The 20474-nt window shown below is 53.1% G+C and overlaps 4 protein-coding genes across 4 annotated transcripts in view; all 4 read left to right on the forward strand.

The window, feature by feature from the left end:
- LOC131205392 (LIM and SH3 domain protein Lasp) overlaps positions 1–7798 on the forward strand; it is a 33632-nt gene extending 25834 nt beyond the window's left edge. The window contains exons 5-7 of the mRNA XM_058197469.1: positions 172–1260; positions 2397–2674; positions 5943–7798. Of these exons, the coding sequence (XP_058053452.1) occupies positions 172–1260; positions 2397–2674; positions 5943–6122 (1547 nt within the window). The 3' untranslated portion in view covers positions 6123–7798. The remainder of the gene's footprint in view (positions 1–171; positions 1261–2396; positions 2675–5942) is intronic.
- Positions 7799–10186: 2388 nt separating this feature from the next.
- Positions 10187–14019, forward strand: LOC131215765 (zonadhesin-like). Its single transcript, XM_058210160.1, has 6 exons — positions 10187–10265; positions 10329–10756; positions 10992–11206; positions 12667–12848; positions 12913–13104; positions 13196–14019. The coding sequence occupies exons 1-6, from the start codon at positions 10187–10189 to the stop codon at positions 14017–14019; spliced, it is 1920 nt and encodes a 639-aa protein (XP_058066143.1).
- Positions 14020–14242: 223 nt separating this feature from the next.
- LOC131214120 (coatomer subunit zeta-1) lies at positions 14243–15629 on the forward strand. Its single transcript, XM_058208491.1, has 4 exons — positions 14243–14383; positions 14469–14848; positions 14913–15003; positions 15240–15629. The coding sequence occupies exons 1-4, from the start codon at positions 14369–14371 to the stop codon at positions 15285–15287; spliced, it is 534 nt and encodes a 177-aa protein (XP_058064474.1). The 5' UTR covers positions 14243–14368; the 3' UTR covers positions 15288–15629.
- A 947-nt stretch (positions 15630–16576) lies between these two features.
- LOC131216477 (guanine nucleotide-binding protein G(f) subunit alpha) lies at positions 16577–20185 on the forward strand. Its single transcript, XM_058210979.1, has 5 exons — positions 16577–16994; positions 18520–18797; positions 18868–19134; positions 19202–19721; positions 19826–20185. Exons 2-5 carry the CDS (start codon positions 18598–18600, stop codon positions 19991–19993), a joined length of 1155 nt encoding a protein of 384 aa, XP_058066962.1. The 5' UTR covers positions 16577–16994; positions 18520–18597; the 3' UTR covers positions 19994–20185.
- Positions 20186–20474: the final 289 nt, after the last annotated feature.

Genomic DNA, 20474 nt, shown 5'->3' on the forward strand with positions numbered 1-20474 from the left:
TGCTTCATCAAACGTCTCACATCCATTCGGGGTGGAATTTTGGACACACACATCATCCGGAAACCTGCGGCCCTGCACGACTCACCACCACTCGACACGCCACACGCCGCTTTGACGCACGCCGCCGGGGACCCTGTGCTTGCTTGCGGTGCCACCCTGTTACCCCCACAGATAACAACGATCTGGAGTCGGAGTACTTTTCCGAGCAGCTGGCCGCTGAATCGTTACCCCACTATCAGCCACCGCCGCCGCCACCGGTTGTGGCACCGGCCTCGGTCGGCTCTTCGCAGCATCAGCATCAGCAGCAGGGCAACAACAATGGCGGCCTGGCGATCGGCCCAACCAATGCCACCTCCCAGCAGGCCCAGATCATTTCCACGGCAAACATTACCAAACACAACCAGGCCAACAACTACCAAGCATCACTTCAGCACCAGCAACAACAGTACCAGCAGCACAGTGGCATCAACAACAACAAGGCGGCCGCCGGTGCTTACCATCAACAGCAGCAGCAGGGCTATCCAGCGGCTGCAGCGGCCGCCGGCGCAGCGGCCTACCATCACGCCAGCAACAATGGAAGCGCGGAGCTGGTGCGCCACTCGGTGCTACAGAACTCCCAGACCCCGTCGGGCGGGGTGGCCGCCACCCAGCAGAAGTATTACGATCCGTACGAAAACTATGCCCGCCCGAACCCGGCCGCCAATCAGGTGAACAACAATCACCACTACCATCACAGTCAGCAGCAGCAGCAACAGCAACACTTGCACCACCATCATCAGCAGCACGTGGGCGGCGGTGGTGGTGGCGGTGGCGGCGTAATGAACGATCGTAGCAATGGCTCCACGGCTGCTGCGGCCTACCATCATCAACACGCACAGCAACATCAGCAAGCAGGCAACAACCATCAGCATCAACATCATCACCATCAGCAGCAGCAGCAGGCAGCAGCAGGATCAGCCGCCGGGCTGATGGATCCGTACGGTGCTCAGCAACAGCAGCGGTACAGCGCTGCCAACGGTGCTGGGGTCAGCCAGTACGGCGGTGCTGCGACGGCGCTCCATGCTCAGCAGCAGCAGCAGCAACAACACTTGTACCAATACAACAATGGCAACATCGGCAACGGTGCGGCCACGGGTTCCGCTGCTGCGGCGGCCGCCAACATTGGGAAGATCGCCGACTACGACCCGCTGACCGATGGGCCACGGAACATGCCACAGCCCAACCGCCAGAGTGCCACGCTGATCTACAGCTCCGGTAGCAGTAAGTTGAACCGAGAACGAACCGAAACTCCTTCAAATCCTATCACGTGTTGCGCATATTGCTTGTGTTTAATGTTCGCCTGTCCCTTCGGTGCTAGAGACCGCTTTCGTTTGTTTTGTGTGTTGTTTGTGCTTTTGAAGAACAATCTCCGGCCACTGTCCACTCTCCGAATTGGATACGTTTTTCGGATTTCCCACCACACTTCGCACCTCCTCCGTTTGGTGTGGCCTCTCTCTCTCTTCGCGGCATGTGGTATTGCTTGGTTTTTGAAACGCTTTCGAGTTGTGTTATTCGGTTTGTTTATACGCTCCACACGCACTTTTTGTATGTTCACCACCGCGCACCGCATCGCACCGCACGAATGTGGCGCAATGGAATGCCGCGCGGTTTACACTTTTTTCCCTACACTTTTGCTTGTGTCTTGTAATTTGTATTTGTTTTGCAACCCTAAAGAGCCGATCGGCGAAAGGGCGGTCCGAAGGAAGCGAACCGATCCGCCGATCTTATCGCCGCCACCCGGTCGGGCGGCCATTTGTACTTTGTGTGTTGGAATGCGGTTCGTTTTTCGTCACCGCATGTGTGTCGCGTGGGAAATTATCATCCGACCGGCCGGCCATGGCAAGAAAGTCAGCACCGACAGAGGTGCACGCCGGTGTGATGGATTGCTGTGCGACTTTTTACCGCTTTCGGGTGGTGATCCTCCCCGTGGTGGTGACATTGTTTCGCGCGGGTCCTCCACGATCGCGGAAGTGTCGCCCGTGGGTAAGATTTGCATCGATAGGAAGAAGCCGTGGCCCGCCTTCGTCGTCGCATACCGCCTCTGGTGGGACACGAACCGTAACGGCAGAGTTCCCAGCGTTTGCAGGCGCTGGATGATGGATGCTAATTGGCGTGGAATTGGCCAATCAAAATGGATGGTGGCGTCCATTTCGTGGGCACAATTGAAAATTCACCACAACCGGTTGCATTACGAAACACGAAACCGAAACGCTGCATGTCAATATTGGCTGTGTGAATGGCGCCTTTTACAACTAAAAATCGCTTTGTCCGGCAACCGGACCGGACCGGCCGGGGGGGCATTTAACGTGATTTATTTGACAGGAAATCTTTAATTGACGTTCTGTTCTTCGTTTTAGTGGCATCGAACAATAATCGACGAATTGGTTCCGTGAACGATATCGATCCGGTGAACGGTTACTATGGCTCGGTCGCGGAAAACTCTCAGGCCGCTCTGTACCAACAGCAGCAGCAGCAGCAGCAACAACAACAGCAGCAACAGCAGCTCTATCAACAACAGCAGCAACACCGGCAATCGCAACAACAGCAGCAGCAGCAGCAACCGCAGTACATTCAACCACCGCAGCAGTACGCGGCACCTGCTTCGAATGCGACCGGCAAGTCGATGAGCAAAGTGGTAAGGTCCCGGAACATTCGGTCGCGTTAAATCCGTGCACATACGAGCCGTCTGCCCGCCCGCCTCCCTAATCGATCGCATCTGGTTATCGGCCGCCCGGCTTTTGGGGCTCAGTATGTTATCGCTGACATGTTTATGGCGCAGGACGGTAACAGATGCATGCTTATCGTCTACCAGTCTGCTGTTCAGACACGGACACAGTCGATCGCAGCGATCGGTACTCCACCTTTCATGAATTAGGATCAAACAGTTTATGGGTCTTGTTGGTCTATGGCTTTATAAAATCGGTGTCCAAACACCGGAACACAACTCCTTTTTTCGGTGAAACACATTGTGCACCATTGTTTGCTGCATTTATCAACTATTCAATAAAACATTTGGCTCTTGGCCCCAGCGATCGCCACCGATCGTTTACAATGGTTGGCGTGGGGATCAGTTAAATAGCTTTACACAGTGCGCAACGACGACGACGACGCCGCGATGGCCTAACGAGATCCGGCAAACGCGCTCATCGGTCGATTGCAATTGCAATTCGGCCCTTGGATGTACCTCACGTCGATCGGTTCCGGGGTAGGTGTGGAGGGTGGAAACGCTAGGTACGGCTGGTCCGGATGGCATGGTTTGGTCGCGCTGGGGCATGGGCGCTGGACGTAGCGATACGGTACCGGGTCCACCGGCGCGCAACTCTCCGGTCGTGGTCCCACAACCGGAGGTGGTGGTGGCTTTCCGCAACCGCAGGGCTTCGGTGAGCGACAGTACTGACACTGCTCCTGCGACCCGTAGGCCGAAGGTGGTCCGTCTCCACAGCCACAGGGCTTCGGTGTGCGGCAGTATTGACACTGCGAGTCCCTACAGCCCGAACAAGGACACGGAGGCGTTACGCCAGATCCCGTCGGTGGTCGGTCTCCACATCCGCACGGTTTGGGAGAGCGACAGTACTGACACTGCTCCTGCGACCCGTAGGCCGAAGCTGGTCGGTCTCCACAGCCACAGGGCTTCGGTGTGCGGCAGTATTGACACTGCTCCTGCGACCCGTAGGCCGAAGGCGGTGCGTCAGGGGCCGAAGGTGGTCCGTCTCCACAGCCGCAGGGCTTCGGTGTACGACAGTACTGACACTGCGAGTCTCCTCGGCCGGAACAAGGACACGGAGGCGTTACGCCAGGTCCGGTGGGTGGTCGGTCTCCACAACCGCATGGCTTGGGTGTGCGACAGTACTCGCACTCTGGTTCCGGCTCTCGCACCGGCACCCCGTAGCCGGGAGTCGGACAGGGAGGTGTCACGCCCGGAACGGCCACGTTGCATTGCTTGAGCGCGGGAACGGCGTAGTACGGTACGACCGGGCTCGGATCTCGCGGGGGCCGGTACGGGCACGATGGTTTGCCACATCCACAGCCGGTAGATGCTGGCGGTGGTGGGGTGGCCGGCACACGCCCGATACAGCAATCGCATGGCGGCTTGTCCATCGGCTTTGGTGCAGTGTCCCATTGGCAGTAGTGTCTCGGCGGTGGCGGCGGCGGCGGAGACATGGTCGGGAAGGGAGTGGGGGTCGTGAGGGGGCACGGTGTCGAAGATGGGAATGGCTGCGGTAGCGGGCGCTTCGGGCACAGCTCCTTGCGCATGCAGGTGTTGTTGTGCTTCACGTACCCATCCTGGCAGACGCACACCGGATCGTCCCGGGGTTCCCCAGACGACGGCAGACACAGCACATCGCTGCAGTCATTCTCGCAGGATGGCTCACAGCAGGGGGCTTGCGGGCGGAGCGTGGCGTACGGTCCACATGACGGACACTGATCCACCCGGACGCACTTGCCCTTGTTCCGCCGGAAGCCCTTCTTGCAGACGCACGTCGGATGATCGACGTAGCGCGTGCGGCACTCGCGATCGCTGCAGTCGTCGGTACAGCTTGGCTCACAGCACGGAGGCGACGGTAGAAGCTCCTCGTTGTCGTCGCAGTACACTACAACACAGGCACAAGGGCCACGGAGTTAGTGATCGCCTCCATCGAGCGAGCGGAAGCCTGCGGTACTTACCGGGACACGGTGGCCTTTCGGGGCACTTCTGTTTGGGCATACACTTGCCCTTGTGCCGTACCAATTCCGGCTTGCAGATGCAAGTCGGTCGGCGCACGATCACCGCCGGACAGGATACCTTGGAGCAGTCATTGTCACACGTTGGCTCACAGCACGGCACGGTGGTTTGTAGGTCTTCATTATTCGGACAGACGAGCTCTGCAACGAGGAGAATATCTTATGAATTCCGGCGCTTGGATCGCTTTCTGACGCGGCACCCACCATAAGTGTCCGGTGCCACACGCAACGCTTGATAGAATCGGTTGTACCCGGCAACGAGCAGGATCTGTTGCGTCAGCAGCAACGGGAGCACCACTATACTCCCTCGGGAGCCCAACACTTTCATCGCCCTAAACACACAGAGTCAGCTGAGATATGCACACTACAACACCGATCGTCTGCGAGCGTGACACTGCTATGATCGCCGCCAGGGGCGCACGGAACGTTTTATAGAGTGCGCACCGCACCGTTGCTTTCGCTTCGTGGCCGCGCGACGGTGGCTACTCTAAATACGGTGGTCATTCGGCCGAGCTCAAAGCTTGCCCATCGCGGGGACGGCCGATAGTTGGGGTGAAGCAAACATAACACACCAACGATGGTGATGATGAGGACCCCCTTTCGGATTTGTTTCGTTCGGTCCCGGTTTTGGATGTTTTGGCGCGCAAAAACAGCTCCAGCACACGTTCGGCCGTTCTTATGCCTGAGCCCTTTGGGGCCCGGGCTGGGGTTTCTTTTGCGCGAGAACGGCGAGCCGCGAGCCGTTTCTTATCCGAACCCCGTAGCGCTGCGATGCGATAAGCTGCGAAGCAATGGTCAGCCCGCGCCGCACCCCGTACGTGCGGTTCGTATGAACGAATCGAATGTCTGTGTGGCTGATAAGTTTTGGTTACAAAAAAAAGCGTCCCGAAAAGGTGTCAAAGTATCACTTTGGTCACGTTGTTAGAAGCGTTCGATAGCTGTTGCGGGTGCCTCTTGCATTCAGAGCGGTCCGGTTGGGTCCTTTTTGTTGTTAGGGGTTGCTTTCTTGATAAGAACGGTTGGTCCGTGACTTTGGGAGATCCTCGTGGCAGAGCGGTAACAGTTCGGGTCGGGTTCGTTATGCCAAACTGGGTGAAGTAATTTTCGCGCGATGATGTTAGTTGTAATTTCGCCAAAAAATGGGTTACCTTCTTTTGCTAATGCTTTCGTGTTACTTGCAGCGCGTCTACCGGGCACTGTACGACTACGAGGCGCAGGATAGCGATGAGGTCGGTTTCAGCGAGGGCGATCTGATCATCGAAGTCAACTCGATCGATGCCGGCTGGATGACTGGGCGGGTCGAACGCACCGGCATGACCGGCATGCTTCCGGCGAACTACGTCGAGCTGATGAAGATATAAACCGGCGCGGCGTGAGGATTAACCCGCCTGCGCATCAGTTTGGTCGCTGCCCGGGACACCATCCCCAAAGGGGGGCAACGATGCAGCGAAGAGAACGAAACAATCACACAACACAGACCGGCGATCTGCACGCGAGCCGAGTGCATTGTTAAAAGTATTTACGCTGTTCGATCCTCACTGAGCGTTGGCTAGGGTAGTGCTAGTTTCGGTGCTTATTCGACGCGGAAGAATCATTCGACGGTCGAACGAAGCAGGAGCGGATCGGAACGGGACAAAATTCCGGAAGTGTCTATAGCGGCAGAGAGTTAGAGGAGAACCCCGGGCAGCTAATGGGTAGCGAACATTAATCCACGCGAGAGGAATAGAACACGATGGATGGGTCGTTGGATTTAATTTAATTTCTTTTTTGTTATCTTTTTTTAATTATTATTAGTATATATCTATATAACATAGTATTTTATTATCATCACTACAGGCCGTTGCAAAAACGGTGGCTGGGCAGTCCGCCCGTGGTGATTTTGGTGCGAAACACGAAGAACAGAACTACATTAGGGAAGTAAATGGACACAAAGTAAAGGAAACACGCTACTGCGCATATAGCGCAGCAGAGTACATTGCCACGAAAGAACCGTTATTTATGTATGGCACCGCGCCGGCGATCTTTCCCCGAGCTGGTGCTGTCGGAGTGAGGATAACCGCAGATCGTCCGACGGGGCACGATCGAACAGTGTGCTAATCTTGAACAATAGAATCACCGATAGTGTGTAACACGTATTCTAGTTACTGGCCAACGCATGGATGATTGAACAGAAGCGTTTTGTAATATTTGTACTGTAGAGTATCGCATTTTTATACTGTAGCCTCCGTTGGTGGTTTCTAACGACTGGGTGGGTGCTTTGGCCGCCCGAAACGATTCGTGCCTGATAAGTAAATCAATATCGCTGTCGCCACTCCCTGCCACCACTCTTCCGTTTCTGTAGCCACCGAAATGCCACACCACAAGCAGCCGGCGGGCAGAAAGGCAGACAGGCAGGCAGGCAGGCAGGCAGGAATTAACGGTGAACTGGCGGCGAAACAAGAAACTATTGTATACAAAATCGTAATCGTTAAGTACGAATAATCACGAAATATGTTAGAACAAAACATTATTGAATAATATACCACTATCAAAATATTCCCTATCCTCCCCGAAGTGCGACGCGGAGACCGACGATCGAGGGTCGATCGAGTGCAAAGAAATAGGAACAAATTGTGTAGCAAAGTGTAGCGTCGGAGAGGAAAAACTAATATCAACACCACTGCGCCTTAGGATAGAGTGTCCCTGAACCGCCCTTTGCGCCGTTATGTGCTTTATCCATGGACGTTTACCCTTTCCGGTAAACACCCATCGTTCCAACCTCCAGAGTTGGATGAGCCTTCATTGAGATTGAGCCCTTTAACGGTGTGAAACCCACAAGATTGATCACATTCAAGCCCGATCGCGTCAACTGACGTAACAAGAGTCGCAATCCATAACCGGATCCACAGTCTCGTTGTTCCGTTAAACAAAAAAAGAGTCCGTTATTGTTTTGTAATGTAAAACCATAGTGAGGTAATAGTTTTATTAAACTACTTCGTAATAAAAAAGTCAGTATCTTGGGAAGACGCATGATGCAGCTAACGAAAACCGGTCAGAATAAAGCATGAAACCGATGCCCAGTTGGTGTTTTCCTTGTTCTTCACCAATCGTCATGTCCAAATTTCGTCTCCGGATGTTACGGTCTTGGGCGATAGGAACGGGCCTTTCTCCAGTGGGTCAGTATCCGTCAGATCCGTGCTACATGAATGTTCTACCTTATTTTCGCCCTTTCTATAACACTCCACTACGTGCAACTATTTACACCGAAGTCAACGTAAATAAACCACCCACTTGTGTTTACAGGTCGACGCGTGCCTCGCACAACGATACGTAAGCCGGGTGCCGAAAAACAACGACGAAATTGGGCCCGTTGGAAAGATAGAGCTGGGCTGGTGTTACGGCAGCTTTCTACGGACATTTCAGCCTTCCCGGACTATCGCCATCAAGGGCAAGATTAAACGGGTTCACGTACCTGGCAATCAGGCGACCGCTTCCAGTCGTAATCAATATTCCGGTATCTGCCAGGACACCACCGGGCGCCGTAGAGGGAGTATAAATTCCGTAAGAAGCTCAAAACGCGCCACCATTACACGGTGGGTTCGGTGAAGAAGGTGTAAAGTTTCGGTAGTGCTGGAGAAGTAACAAAAAGAGTCAGCTCGGGCCGCAGAATGCGCAGCTTGTCGCTACTGGTGGCCGCGATCTTTGTCGGATCGACCGTGGCTACGAGTGAACCGTACCTGAAGTGCAGTGAGTGACCCAATTCGCTACCCTAGCTTCTTCTTTCGGCGCAACGACCCTCTTGCTGACCGTTCTTTCCTTTGGCGACACAGAACGTTCCTCGGAGAACGAGGTTCTCCAGCGAACGCCACCATGCTGCGAATCAACCTGTTTGGAGGACTGTTTGACCACGCTCTGCCCACAGATGACGGTGTTTAAACCGACTTTCGTCTGCCGTGAGAAGTACGTGCGCCACATGGGTGACTGCATCCCAAAGGAGGACTGTCCACCAGGATCGTGGACAACGGCAAACGAGACCACGTCAACCACGGCCCATCCATGTGCTACGAAAACGCGACGTCCTCGGTATCGGTACGTTAAGGGAATACGCTACACGATTCCTCCACCGACCAGTACTACCCCGTCTCCGCTAGCTGATTTTCCGCCACCCAGTAAGACCGTAACCCACAGCTGGCCACTATCTTCCGGAGGCTAACCTTTCGTGTCCTCTCCAATAGAATGTTTACCCTGTGAGCGGCTGGTTTTCGCTCAATCCTGCTGTGAACCGTCGTGTGACTACGATTGCTCGAGAAGCGCCTGTCCGCTGGTGCTGGTAAACGAGCCCATCTGTGCCTGTCAGCCCGGTATGGTACGGCACCGAGGGCACTGCATCCCGCCATCGTCCTGCCCAGGACTTATGCCCCACTATCAACTGTACGCTCCAGTGGGATCAGTGCTCGTGAAGTGCGACCAGTGTGACAGTCTCCACGGGACCTTACTGTCTGCAACTTAGAACCACTGTGGAATGGTAGAATTATTTGTAGAATTAAGTTTTTACAGTCTAATAATAGAATTGTTTGAAAATAATGTATTGCATTTGGCCTTCAATTAGGTTGGCCACTGCCTTCTTAGTTGCGGGCCGCACTCAGCCATGGTATCTGTGTTAGAAAAAAAAACATATGTCGGGTTGCGTTTAATTTTTGTGCACATAATATACAACTGTAAACAGAGGTCAACTAATAATCACGTTTAGACTTATCGACACTCGTGGCAAGTCCCGGAAAAGCGCGACATTCCTAACTCACAAAAAACGGGCTGCGCAGCGCCTGGCCACGTGCCACGCGTGCCTACGCAGAACACTGGCCGGTCGTATTATCAGGATCTCCGAGGAACCTTCTGGTAGACCGAGAAAAAAATTTTAGCTTCCATTGGATCTACCCCCAAAAATCAAAAGGTCCCGGTGGGGGGCTTGAGCCTTCCGGAACCGAAACCCCGAAGGATTGCAGCCAGAGAGCGTATACAGGAAGAGGGTTATTTGGTCGCTCTTCCCTTCCGCCTTCCCTTCTGCGACGCGGGGTGCGTGCGCGGCGACAGGTGCACCCACCGCGAGGAATGCAGATACCAGGAGGTGATATTGGCCGACATGGGGCACGTTACGCAAGGCACGATCGAACCTCATACATTGAGTGCCCCATGGGCGCCGCTGGCCTGACCGGTAGAGTTGGGGCGTAGTGGGCGATAGAGGAAGCCGGCCACACGCCCGCCCGTGGATCGTGCTGGTATGGAAAAAATAAACCTTCACAGTTATCAAGCCGGATGCCGTGGGTGGGCCGGGAATCGTGAGTTACCCGTATGTTGTGTATAAAACGCTACGAGATCCATTCGGGCAGCATCATTGGCTGTGCAGCAGTGTGATCGTCAAGCCACCAACTTTATCCTGAACGCCACCATGAAGCTGTACGCGGCATTATCGTTGGTGATCCTGGGCGTAGCGGTAGCGAACGCTAGCCGCATGTCGAACTGCTACGGTGAGTACGAAGTGGTCTGGGTTGGAACCACGGACGTCGCTAAATGTCCCTTCCCCGTGCCAGTGTCGTGCGGTGACAATGAGGTACTGCGCCCGACGGCACCCTGCTGCCAGGATACCTGTGACATGTCGTGCCGGGCCTGTGACTACGACAGCTGCAAGCTGGTCTACAAGCCGACCTGCGTCTGCAAGAGCGGATACGTGCGCTACAACGGGAAGTGTGTCCAGAAGACCTGTTGCCCCTCGTACCAGGATGACTCCGATTCGGACGAGTACGTTCCGCAGGTGTGGCAACGGAAGTGCGACCGACGGTGTCCCTGCGGCAAGACGTTCGTGTGCGGTACCGACTACTCTTCCGAGGAGCAGTACTATCCTTGCGGCTGCAAGACACTACCGCCGTGCTGTACCACCACGACCACCCCTGCGCCGACAACGACCACTCCTCCGCCAACAACGACCACTCCTCCGCCCACTACCACCACCACGGAAGAAGTAACCACCACCACGGAAGTAGTAACAACAACCACACCCCCACCAACGACGCCCCCACCAACGACGCCCCCACCAACGACGACGACGCCGGCGCCAACGCCGCCGCCACCACCACCGTGCTGCATGCCAAGTAATTCTTCCTTCCGCGCTTTCCACCGGAAGCGGAGTCAGCAGACAGCAATCCTTTGATATGTGTTGTTCTGCTTTTCCAGAGAAATGCTGCGGCTGTGAGCAGCTCGTGTTCCGGCGTCCGTCCTGCGAACCGACCTGTGACGACGACTGTTCCGATGACTCGTGCCCGGTGCTGCTGGTCGAGGAACCAACCTGCGCCTGCCGTCCCGGTTACGTCCGCTACCAGGGACACTGTATCACCAAGGCGTCCTGCCCGCGCAGTGTCTCCCGCTATCAGCTGTTCGTGCCGCAACAGCCACGTTGTTCAGCGCGCTGCGGGTAAGCCTTCCGCCGAACCACCGCAACGCATCGAGTGAAACGACCCCTCGGGAACGAAGCGAATGCCTATATGAAAGAGCAATAAAAATACGGGTACCCACTCTACTTTATTGAAATGGCCGTCGATCGGTGCTCCTGGGAAAATGGTTCCTGCTCCGTCTGTGGTCCTGTTCCTGTTGTGAGTTAATTCTTTTACATACTTCTACCTCTTAGTCCGGGGAGAGGTTGCTGCTCCTCCTCATAATCCCGTCCTGGCACAATTTCTTTATCCGTCCACACGCACTCACAAAGGCTTGACAAAGACTCGCCATTACCGTCGCCCGCCGCTTCTTTGTGTCAAGTGGCCGTAAGTTATCGCGAGAAAGCTTCACAGCACTACCGTAACACACAATGCCTCTGGCCTGTCCGTTTGTCTGTTTTTTAACGCCATGTCCACCTCTTTTTTTTGTGGTACTAAACTTTATCGCTTCGCTTCGTGGCCTACTAGCCGAGCTTTGCACGGCGAGTGCGGAACTTTTTAGTTGCTCCATTTGCGAAACGCGACGGAAACACGTGGCTCGCCGAAGCAGGCTGCGCAAGTACGCAAAGCGCAAGACGCTTTTTCCACACGTGCTTTTTCCACAAAGCATTCGCGCGAAGTGAAAGAGCCCCGGGCGCGGAGTCACACGACTTTTGTTGAGCGTTGGGCCCACAAAACGAAAAGAAAAAAGGGCTCTCGCCTACTGGCCCACGGCCACCGCCAAATGTGTGACTATTTTTGGGGTCAGCATGGCGCATTGCTGTGTTGGTGAGCGAAATCCGGTTGGCTGTGCGATCTCTGCAGACACCTTCGGAAGGTGGTATCTCGTAATCCAGCAAAGGAATGACGGTTACAACACATATATCTGGAATAGAAGAACAAATTGATCATGTACTAAGCAAAGACACAATGATAGGCTTCACTACTTTCCTGATTGACATCATTTCGCCACCGGTTTCGTGGGTCTCTCCCATTGAGTGATACGCACGACGCACAACATGTGATACCTTCGTGGTTTTGTTTGCTTCCATTGTTTTCCGCGCCAACGATCCGCGGCCAGAAACCACAACAAACAGCGCAGCAAATACCCACCGAACCGGATGTATATCTTCGTGCCGTGTCCAAACGCTCAGCCCCGATACTGAGCCCCGCGGAGTACGCGCCGTGACCGGCGGAACGCTGGCCTAAAACATACAAACCGCACTGACCTCCGCTGGGTTCGAACTTATCTACTCCGAAACCTCCTATCACCAGCGATGTCCATCTTACCGTTTTTTTGGCTTTGTTTGAAGAGTGGACCTCAAATGTGTTGCCCGGTCCGGTGCGGTGCGCGCGAAACGTGCCGGAATCTATCCATTCTATCACCGAACCACGGGAGCGTTGTCACGCCGCACGATGGGCACCTATAAAGTGAAATGACCCATTGCTGGCCGGGCTATAGAACACCGAACCGCGAGCGCCGTGACATTTGGCAAGTGAACCTGAGCCTGATCAACCGAGCCACACTTTGCACGATGCGAACGGTGGGCCACAAACGGCTACGGGCGGGCGTGGTGCTCTTCGCGTTCCTAGTGGTCATTCTCCAGTCCGCCAGCTGCAAAGAGTGCGGATCGTCGAAAGACAGTAAGTTGCTAGAGTCCGCCCATGTGTCCCGATTTTCTCTAACGCCACGTGTTGTGCCCCACAGCAAGCGTCAAGTGTGCACCGTTCGAAGTGCTGAGGCCGGACAAGCCGTGCTGTGAGCCAACGTGTGAGGACGATTGCTCGCACGCCATTTGTCGGCGGGCCCAGGGCAGCTACCCGAAACCAACCTGCGTCTGCCGGCAGGGCCTTGTGCGCCACGCGAAGGCCTGCATACCGCGCCAAATGTGTCCTCCTCGTCCTGCCAACCAATGTAAGTGACAGTCCTCGTCCTGCCATCCAATGAGTGCGCGGCTGCCCAAAAATGTCCTTCTCTGGCTCCTCCGCAGATTTCAGCCCTCGTGCAAACGGCCCCTACCGCCCAGCTCCGTTGCCGAAACCAGTAACACCGAAACCGTGCACGAAACCTCCTCCGACAAAACCGCCCCAGCCAACCTGCGGTCCAAACGAGCAGCTGTTCCACTGTCGGCAATTCTGTGTGCCCACTTGCAAGAACGACTGCAGCAAAGTGCTGCAGCCGAGGATCTGCATTCCGGAGACGAGCTGCATCTGCAAACCGGGGTACGTCCGCCACGAGGGCCGGTGCATTCCGCAGTGCGATTGTCCGAAGCGGCCCCAACCGTTGCCCCTTTCCGGGGAGTACGTCGAGTTCGAGGTCGTGTCCGTCGAGGGCGGTAAATCCGATGAAGACTTTGACTTCCCGTTTGCCTCGAATTGTGAATGCCGCAAGGATGTGAAACGACCTGCCCAACCGGCGCAGTTTGTCCCGACGTGCCCGAAGCCCGTACCCTGCACTACCCCAAAACCGGTCCAACCCTTTCTCAACTACGGCACGACCGAACGGAACATCTATCCACCGGTGTGCTCCTGCAGACATAAGCTGCCCAGCCTATTAACGTCTTCCGCCGCCATGCCCGACCCCGACCGAACGTACGAGAGCACGGAGGAGGAATTGTCCGACATTGTCCCGTACGCTTTGCCAGTTCCGCGAACCGGCATCTATCCAAAGCCGTGCTTGTCGCCGTATCCTCCGAAGCCCCAGCTGCCCAGTCTGGGGCATTACTATGGACAGCGACCGACATTACCCCGACATCGGTGCGATTACAACGAGCCTCTGGATCACTTCCTCGGCACCGGCTCGCCGTACGGATGACCGATCGGATGCAAAAACGTACGATGGACCTACATTCGGGCTCCCATATTGTTGAATCATGAGTAATAAATTATTTCCATTTTTGCATATTTACGATATTCAAACCGCCCTTTGAATTTAAAGAAATAACAAAAAAGGGCAATGCAGAAAGGATTTGGGCACCCGATCTGCTACAACTTCGACGAAGGTGTGCCTCTCGCGTTTGACGTTTACGCGTTTGTTATGACATTGCGAGTGTCCACGTCAAACGTTTCACGACGCAACAAACATTCGGCTGTTCAACAATTGCCCATTGTTTCCGGATTTTCCGTCGAGTATAAAGTATTAAATACCCACATTCACACTCACAATGGATTCGTTATTGGTAGGTAGTTTGACCGGTCGATTAAGCAAATGTGAGAGTTCGCACGCACTGTGTCAGCACACCGCCGGTTTGTCCTCTTCGACAGGAACCGACACTGTACACCATCAAGGGAATGTGTATCCTGGACCAGAACGGTGATCGGATACTGGCCAAATATTACGACAAAAACTTCTTCCCCACCGTCAAGGAGCAGAGGGCGTACGAGAAGAATCTGTACGACAAAACGTTCCGGGCGGATGCCGAAATCATCATGCTGGATGGGCTGACCTGCGTGTACAAGAACAATGTGGATCTGCTGTTCTACGTGATGGGCAGCACGCAGGAGAACGAACTGATCCTCCTGTCGGTGCTGAACTGCCTGTACGACACCATCACACTGATTCTGAAGCGGAACGTCGAGAAGCGCAACATAATGGATAACTTGGACATTATGATGCTGCTGTTTGATGAAATTTGCGATGGCGGGTAAGTCACACCGAGTTCCCGTACCATCCCGCCACAGACGATACACCGTTCGCCTTCGTTGCAGCATTATCCTTGACGCAGATCCATCGTCTGTGATGAAGCGAGTGGACCTGCGGAACGATGACATTCCGATCGGCGAACAAACGGTGGCCCAGGTAACTAATGCCATTCACGGACTCTTTTGGTGAACTCTGTTAGGCCGAAACCAGCCGAAGAAGCCTGTTCCAGTGACAGTACCTGCGATACAATCGAACAATGGAAACGAAGCAAATTGTTTATTAAAGAATTGGAGAACAAGTTCTCGCGCTCTCTCTCTTTTGCACTCCCTCCCCAAACCCGTGGTGTGGTCTGTTCCTTGGGGATATTTCGACTGACTTCTCTCTTTTTGCAGGTGCTTCAATCCGCCAAAGAGCAGCTGAAGTGGTCACTGCTCAAGTGAACGCAACGTGGCATTAAACGAGAGGACCTTTCGGTTCGGTGCAAGATCTACCAGCCTGGTCGCTAATGATTTACGAGGAACTTTTAGATCTACACATCGGCATGTTTTATATTAAGCCCCAACACTACCACCACACGACACACTGCAAACGTTTCATTTGGGCCGGCTTCGATACCATCTCGGCTCACGTTCGAAGAAGGAGGGTTACTCGCGATTCTTGCTCTAAAGAGGGGGAGCCCATGTCTGGTTCGAACGAGTTCGGTCCGATACGATCGTGTTGCCAACTTCTGAAGCTGATCATAAATGTTAAGATTACCAAAAACTAGCACACGTAATAATTTGAGATGGAACTAGGGAGCTTCTCAGCTTGATCCGAAACTTAAACCAATTGTCTGGCGCTCTGACTGTGCTTTTCCTGTTTTATCATAACTCTAATTGTGTGTGGATGTGCGTTGCTTGTTTGTAAAAAAATGTTGTTGAAGTATCATTGTATAGACGGATTTATTGACACTCGAAACCAGGCGACTAGCGGCGGGCCGTAATGGGCTGTTCATCTTGGTGTCTTCAACTGCGTCGATTGTTTCCCAATGTCAATATTTATAATTTACGGCATAACGACCGGCGACGGAACCGGTTCGGTGGTTACATACAATTTAAACGCACGTTTTGAGGACGTGACCGCTGATGAAGAGGTTAAAAATGTAACCCTTGCGTTAATGTACACATTAGCCCAGGATTATCGCAATTATTGTTAAGCAAACTCTGCTCCGGTTACGCCGGACAAAGCCCTGTGAAGGCTGCAGTTGATGGGGATTTTTCCCTATCATTTCTCCAATCCGCTGCACTCTCTAGTGCCTTACACAACGCCCGACCCGGGAGCAGGTGAGGCACTCTCCCACGATAGCTATCAGGGGAACTCTTTGCTAATAATTAGATTAACTCCTCATCGCTTGCCCGCGAAGAAACTGCGTTCAACCGTTGTCCCTTTCACCGGGTACGTGATCAAGGGTGCGATAGATAACGAAACGTAAACAGTCCCCAACATCCCCGCACGGTTGTCCTTCTTTTGGTCTGCGGCACGATAATGGCGATGGTGCGCTGCCGGGGAGGTTCGCGGCGTGGGGAAAGCACCTTTCCGGGCGGTGTGACAAGGGAGGCCAATTTTGTCAATGTATGCGATCGATGTATCGTATCGACGAAGGTGTGCGATGATACCTGATAATGCACGACAAGGAGTATGTGCTTTGCGTACTCGGCAGTTGCAATTTGACGCCGGCCCAAGTCGCATGGCACAGTGCCACAAGAGAGGATCGTTGTGAAAGAGACAATAGAAATCATTTTATTGATTCAGTGGCGTGCTTCAGAAGAATTCGTAGAACAAGTTGTATCGGTAAAGCGTTCAGTTGAGTGTGAAACACTGAATTTTCCCTTGCGGTAGTGCTGCCATTTTCCGCGCCACGAAGAAAGCCACACAAAAAACAGTAATTGACCAATCAACTATATTATCTTATATCGACGGTGGCAAACGTGTTCGCCACGGAGTGATTACGAGAAACGATGATTATAGTGTGATAACATTTGGTGTTATCAAAGGTGATACTGCAGAACAAGATACTTTTTCTTTCCGTGTAAAACGTCGGTCTTCGATCCTCGCGATCCTCGAATATTGGGATATAGCGAGCTCACACTCATCGCATCTCACCGCAGGTAAGTCAGGTCATAAAAACAGGGATCAGCACTTCGATGGTATTGCACCATTCTGATTCAAACGAATGACCAGCGATGATTTCCATGGCTTGGACAACAAGTGATAAAATAATCCTCCACTTCACGTTTTCTCTAGAACCCACACCGATTCACGGTGTGAGTTTCTTTTCCTTCCAACGATTAGAGTTTCTAATCCCCTTCAGCTATTTCGCGGTAAATATAATCGTAAATAGTGAGCCATCGCTCCTAACCCATTTTTGTTCGGTCTCATCCGGTTGGCACCCCAAAAAGGGATCACCTTCAAACCAACAATGGCCGCCATTGTATGCTGGCAAATGGATACTTTCATTCTCAAGCTTACTGTTGCGTCAGTGGAACGTCGATACGCAGGACGCACGCCATATTTAGTATGCAAAACCTCATTTTGCGTTTTAATCACTTCCGGCAAGTGTTTTCAAGTGCTTTCGGTTCTCATGAATGAAATGATGGCTGGTGCGAGACGTGTGATTATGATTGATATGGCGCAAATATTGTCCCGAATGTCTACACGTCTCATTTAACTGCACTTATGTACTGTACCCGCTTTCGCGAACCTGATATGTTTCCGTGTTCTATTTTTTATCGACCGCAATTTGCGGGCTCTCCACTCGATCGTCCCGATAGGCGCACGTAGAGGGTTCGATAAAAGCCTGCTGGCCATTGCCAATCAGTGTAATAAAGTTTCACGCCGTGTCGCGGTGGAGAAAGTGAACGGTAGTAAAACCGTTCGACTGCCAGCCAGCCAGTAGTCTTGCAACTGGAATTAACATATGTTGAACATGGGAGACAATTATCACGCCCCCGAACAGTGATAAGCGAGTAGATTAGAAAAAAATGGTTTTATCTAATTTTATGCGCCATACAATTGCCATACAACGATACAACGATACACATTTTAGCAGCTCTTCTATTATTTGTCGAATGAGTCGATAAAATTTAATTTTATTGACGTTAAAAAGTTGCACATGTTGGCGGGCGCTGTAGAATGTACGATTACGATCGGTTGATCTTGCACCGATAAGGTGCATCATGTTCATCGCCCAAAAAATGCACTTTTCGAGATCATGCCTGTAACCCTTAACAATGTTGTGAATCACCGCCCAGGGACCCCCAAGGGACAGTTGGGAAACCCCGAGAACCAGTCGTCAAGTGTTTTAACTCGAAGAGATTTAAATTATCGCCCCGGAACAAGTACTTTCCCTTCGTTTCCCTTCATGTTGAGGTGTACCGGTTATGGTGTCATAGGCCCCATGAATGCGGCCATAGCGTCATCCTTCCGGTCGCCATGACCCCGGGTGGCCAGCAGAGGCGAGGAAACGGGCGGAAAAAGATCAGCAGAAACTGATATCGCCCGCTGATGCCACACGGTGTCTCGCCGCGCACTCCGATAACGAATCGTGCGATCGACCATATCGACCGATACACGAAGCACGAGGGCGCCAAAGTTAATTACATTAAATCACTCCTCCTATCCCATTTTTAACAGGTGCTCGCGGACCAACGTCGGTCATTCGGTGCTCTGACGGCGAACCGGATCGACCAACGGACCGAACCCGACCGGACAATGCTGCTGATCGACTGTTTCCGCCGGCCATCGCACGAGCTGCAGACGAGGAAGAAGCAATCCTCGAAGCAGCTGGAGCAGGTGCGACCACTAATCCGCGATCCCATCAAGATACTGCTGCTGGGGGCCGGCGAGTCCGGCAAAACGACCATCATCAAGCAGATGCGCATTTTGCACATCCAAAACAGCTACAGCATCGAGTAAGTATACGAACCACTTCAAGTGACCACGCGTCGCTCAATCCCCACTCTGTCCATCGATCCTTGCCAGTGAGCGGTTGGATCGGTTGTCGGACATTTTCGAAAACATCCACGAGTCAATCTACGAGCTGGTGCGGGAAGCGATCCTTCACGAGCTGAAGTTTGATTCGCTGGCCAACCAGCGATGCGCGGAGTACATCCTGCGGGTCGGCCGCCAGTCGCCCGAGAAGCCGTCGATGGAGTACGTACAGTGTGTCCGCTCACTGTGGGCAGACCGAGGCATCCAACGGTGCTACAAACGGGCCAACGAGTTTCAGCTGATTGAAAGTGCCAAATAGTAAGTGTGAGAGCTCTGGCGCTCCTAGCTCCTGGGGTAACTAACATCGATTCCTCCCATCCATCAGTTTCCTTGATCGCGTGGAAAAAATCTCGATGCCGGGTTACATTCCGTCGAACGGAGACATTCTGAACTGCCGGAAGATAACGACCGGGATCCAGGAGACACGGTTCAACGTGCGAATGCCCGTCTCGCTTGGAGGGGGTTTCCAGGAGTTCCGCATGTTTGACGTGGGTGGCCAGCGCCACCACCGGAGCAAGTGGATGCAGGCGTTCGAGGGCGTTCAGGCGGTGCTGTTCCTCGTCTCGTGCGGTAGCTTCGACCAGACTTTGCGCGAGGACCCGAAACAGAACCGACTGGCCGAGGGCTTCGAGTTGTTCCGGGGCGTGTGGCACAACCGATTTCTGGCCGAAACCGGTGTAGTAGTGTTCCTCAATAAACAGGATGTTCTCGAGCAGAAGCTACTGGCGGGCAAATCGATACGGACCTACTTTCCCGAGTACGACGATTACGTGGCGTTCGCCGATAAGGATCAGCTGTACGACGAGCTGTCCCGCACGCGATCCTTCATTCGGTCGAAGCTAGTGGTAAGTGTCTGTGGCTACAGCACCTAGCAACTATAGTTGTGCTGAGTGTGGTTATCGATGAAGTGCGTGCGCGATTGAGTTAAGCGGATTCCGTATCTTTTCAGGACATCACGAACGAACCACCGCGGCGAACGTCCCATCTGATAGGAAGGAAACGGTCCTGCTTTTATCACTTCACCGTCGCCACCGACACACAGAGCGTACGAACTGTGTTCAACGAAGTGCAAAACATCGTACTAACAAAAAATCTCTCCAGCGTGAATGTGCTTTAGTAAGGGGTTCAGGTTGCTGCTCCCAACTTCTGTGAATATTTATTATTTGTCCGGCAATGCAATCGCTACCGTAGTGTCAGAATGCAGCTCTCATTTCTTTAGTATTATGTTCGACACGACGTTTGTGATCATTTGAAATAGGAGTAGCCCCAGTTTACTGCTTGTTGTCTGTTAATGCAAATCTCAGAAATAACGTGAAAAGATAGAAAAGAACAACACTCCGAGACAATCGTGTGGACGCATCGTTAGTGATATATTACATTTTGCTTTTTGCTAATAAAGAAAATCATCCCTAAACCATAGTAGTTCTGTTTCCAATTTTTAAACCCACTACCAGACGTGGGATTAAAACAGGGGTACTCTTCTTCTCGTGCTACTTGTGTCGACTCTCTGCCGATCGTTTTCTAGCGATTCGTCTGATGTATTTACCCAACTCGCCCGCCCTTTGGTTCCTTCTGCCGGGATCTTTTCGAACGGTCGT

Source organism: Anopheles bellator, chromosome 1, assembly GCF_943735745.2.
Source record: "Anopheles bellator chromosome 1, idAnoBellAS_SP24_06.2, whole genome shotgun sequence".
Lineage (NCBI taxonomy): Eukaryota > Metazoa > Arthropoda > Insecta > Diptera > Culicidae > Anopheles > Anopheles bellator.

Coding starts and splice junctions, on each gene's coding strand:
- LOC131215765 (XM_058210160.1), top strand. CDS start 10,187: ATGAAGCTGTACGCGGCATTATCGTTGGTGATCCTGGGCGTAGCGGTA. Junction 10,757..10,991: donor CTACCACCACCACGGAAGAA/GTAACCACCACC, acceptor GGCTGTGAGCAG/CTCGTGTTCCGGCGTCCGTC. Junction 13,105..13,195: donor GCGCCAAATGTGTCCTCCTC/GTCCTGCCAACC, acceptor GCTCCTCCGCAG/ATTTCAGCCCTCGTGCAAAC.
- LOC131214120 (XM_058208491.1), top strand. Junction 14,849..14,912: donor GATGAAATTTGCGATGGCGG/GTAAGTCACACC, acceptor CCTTCGTTGCAG/CATTATCCTTGACGCAGATC. Junction 15,004..15,239: donor GCGAACAAACGGTGGCCCAG/GTAACTAATGCC, acceptor CTCTTTTTGCAG/GTGCTTCAATCCGCCAAAGA.
- LOC131216477 (XM_058210979.1), top strand. CDS start 18,598: ATGCTGCTGATCGACTGTTTCCGCCGGCCATCGCACGAGCTGCAGACG. Junction 18,798..18,867: donor CAAAACAGCTACAGCATCGA/GTAAGTATACGA, acceptor GATCCTTGCCAG/TGAGCGGTTGGATCGGTTGT. Junction 19,135..19,201: donor CTGATTGAAAGTGCCAAATA/GTAAGTGTGAGA, acceptor CCCATCCATCAG/TTTCCTTGATCGCGTGGAAA.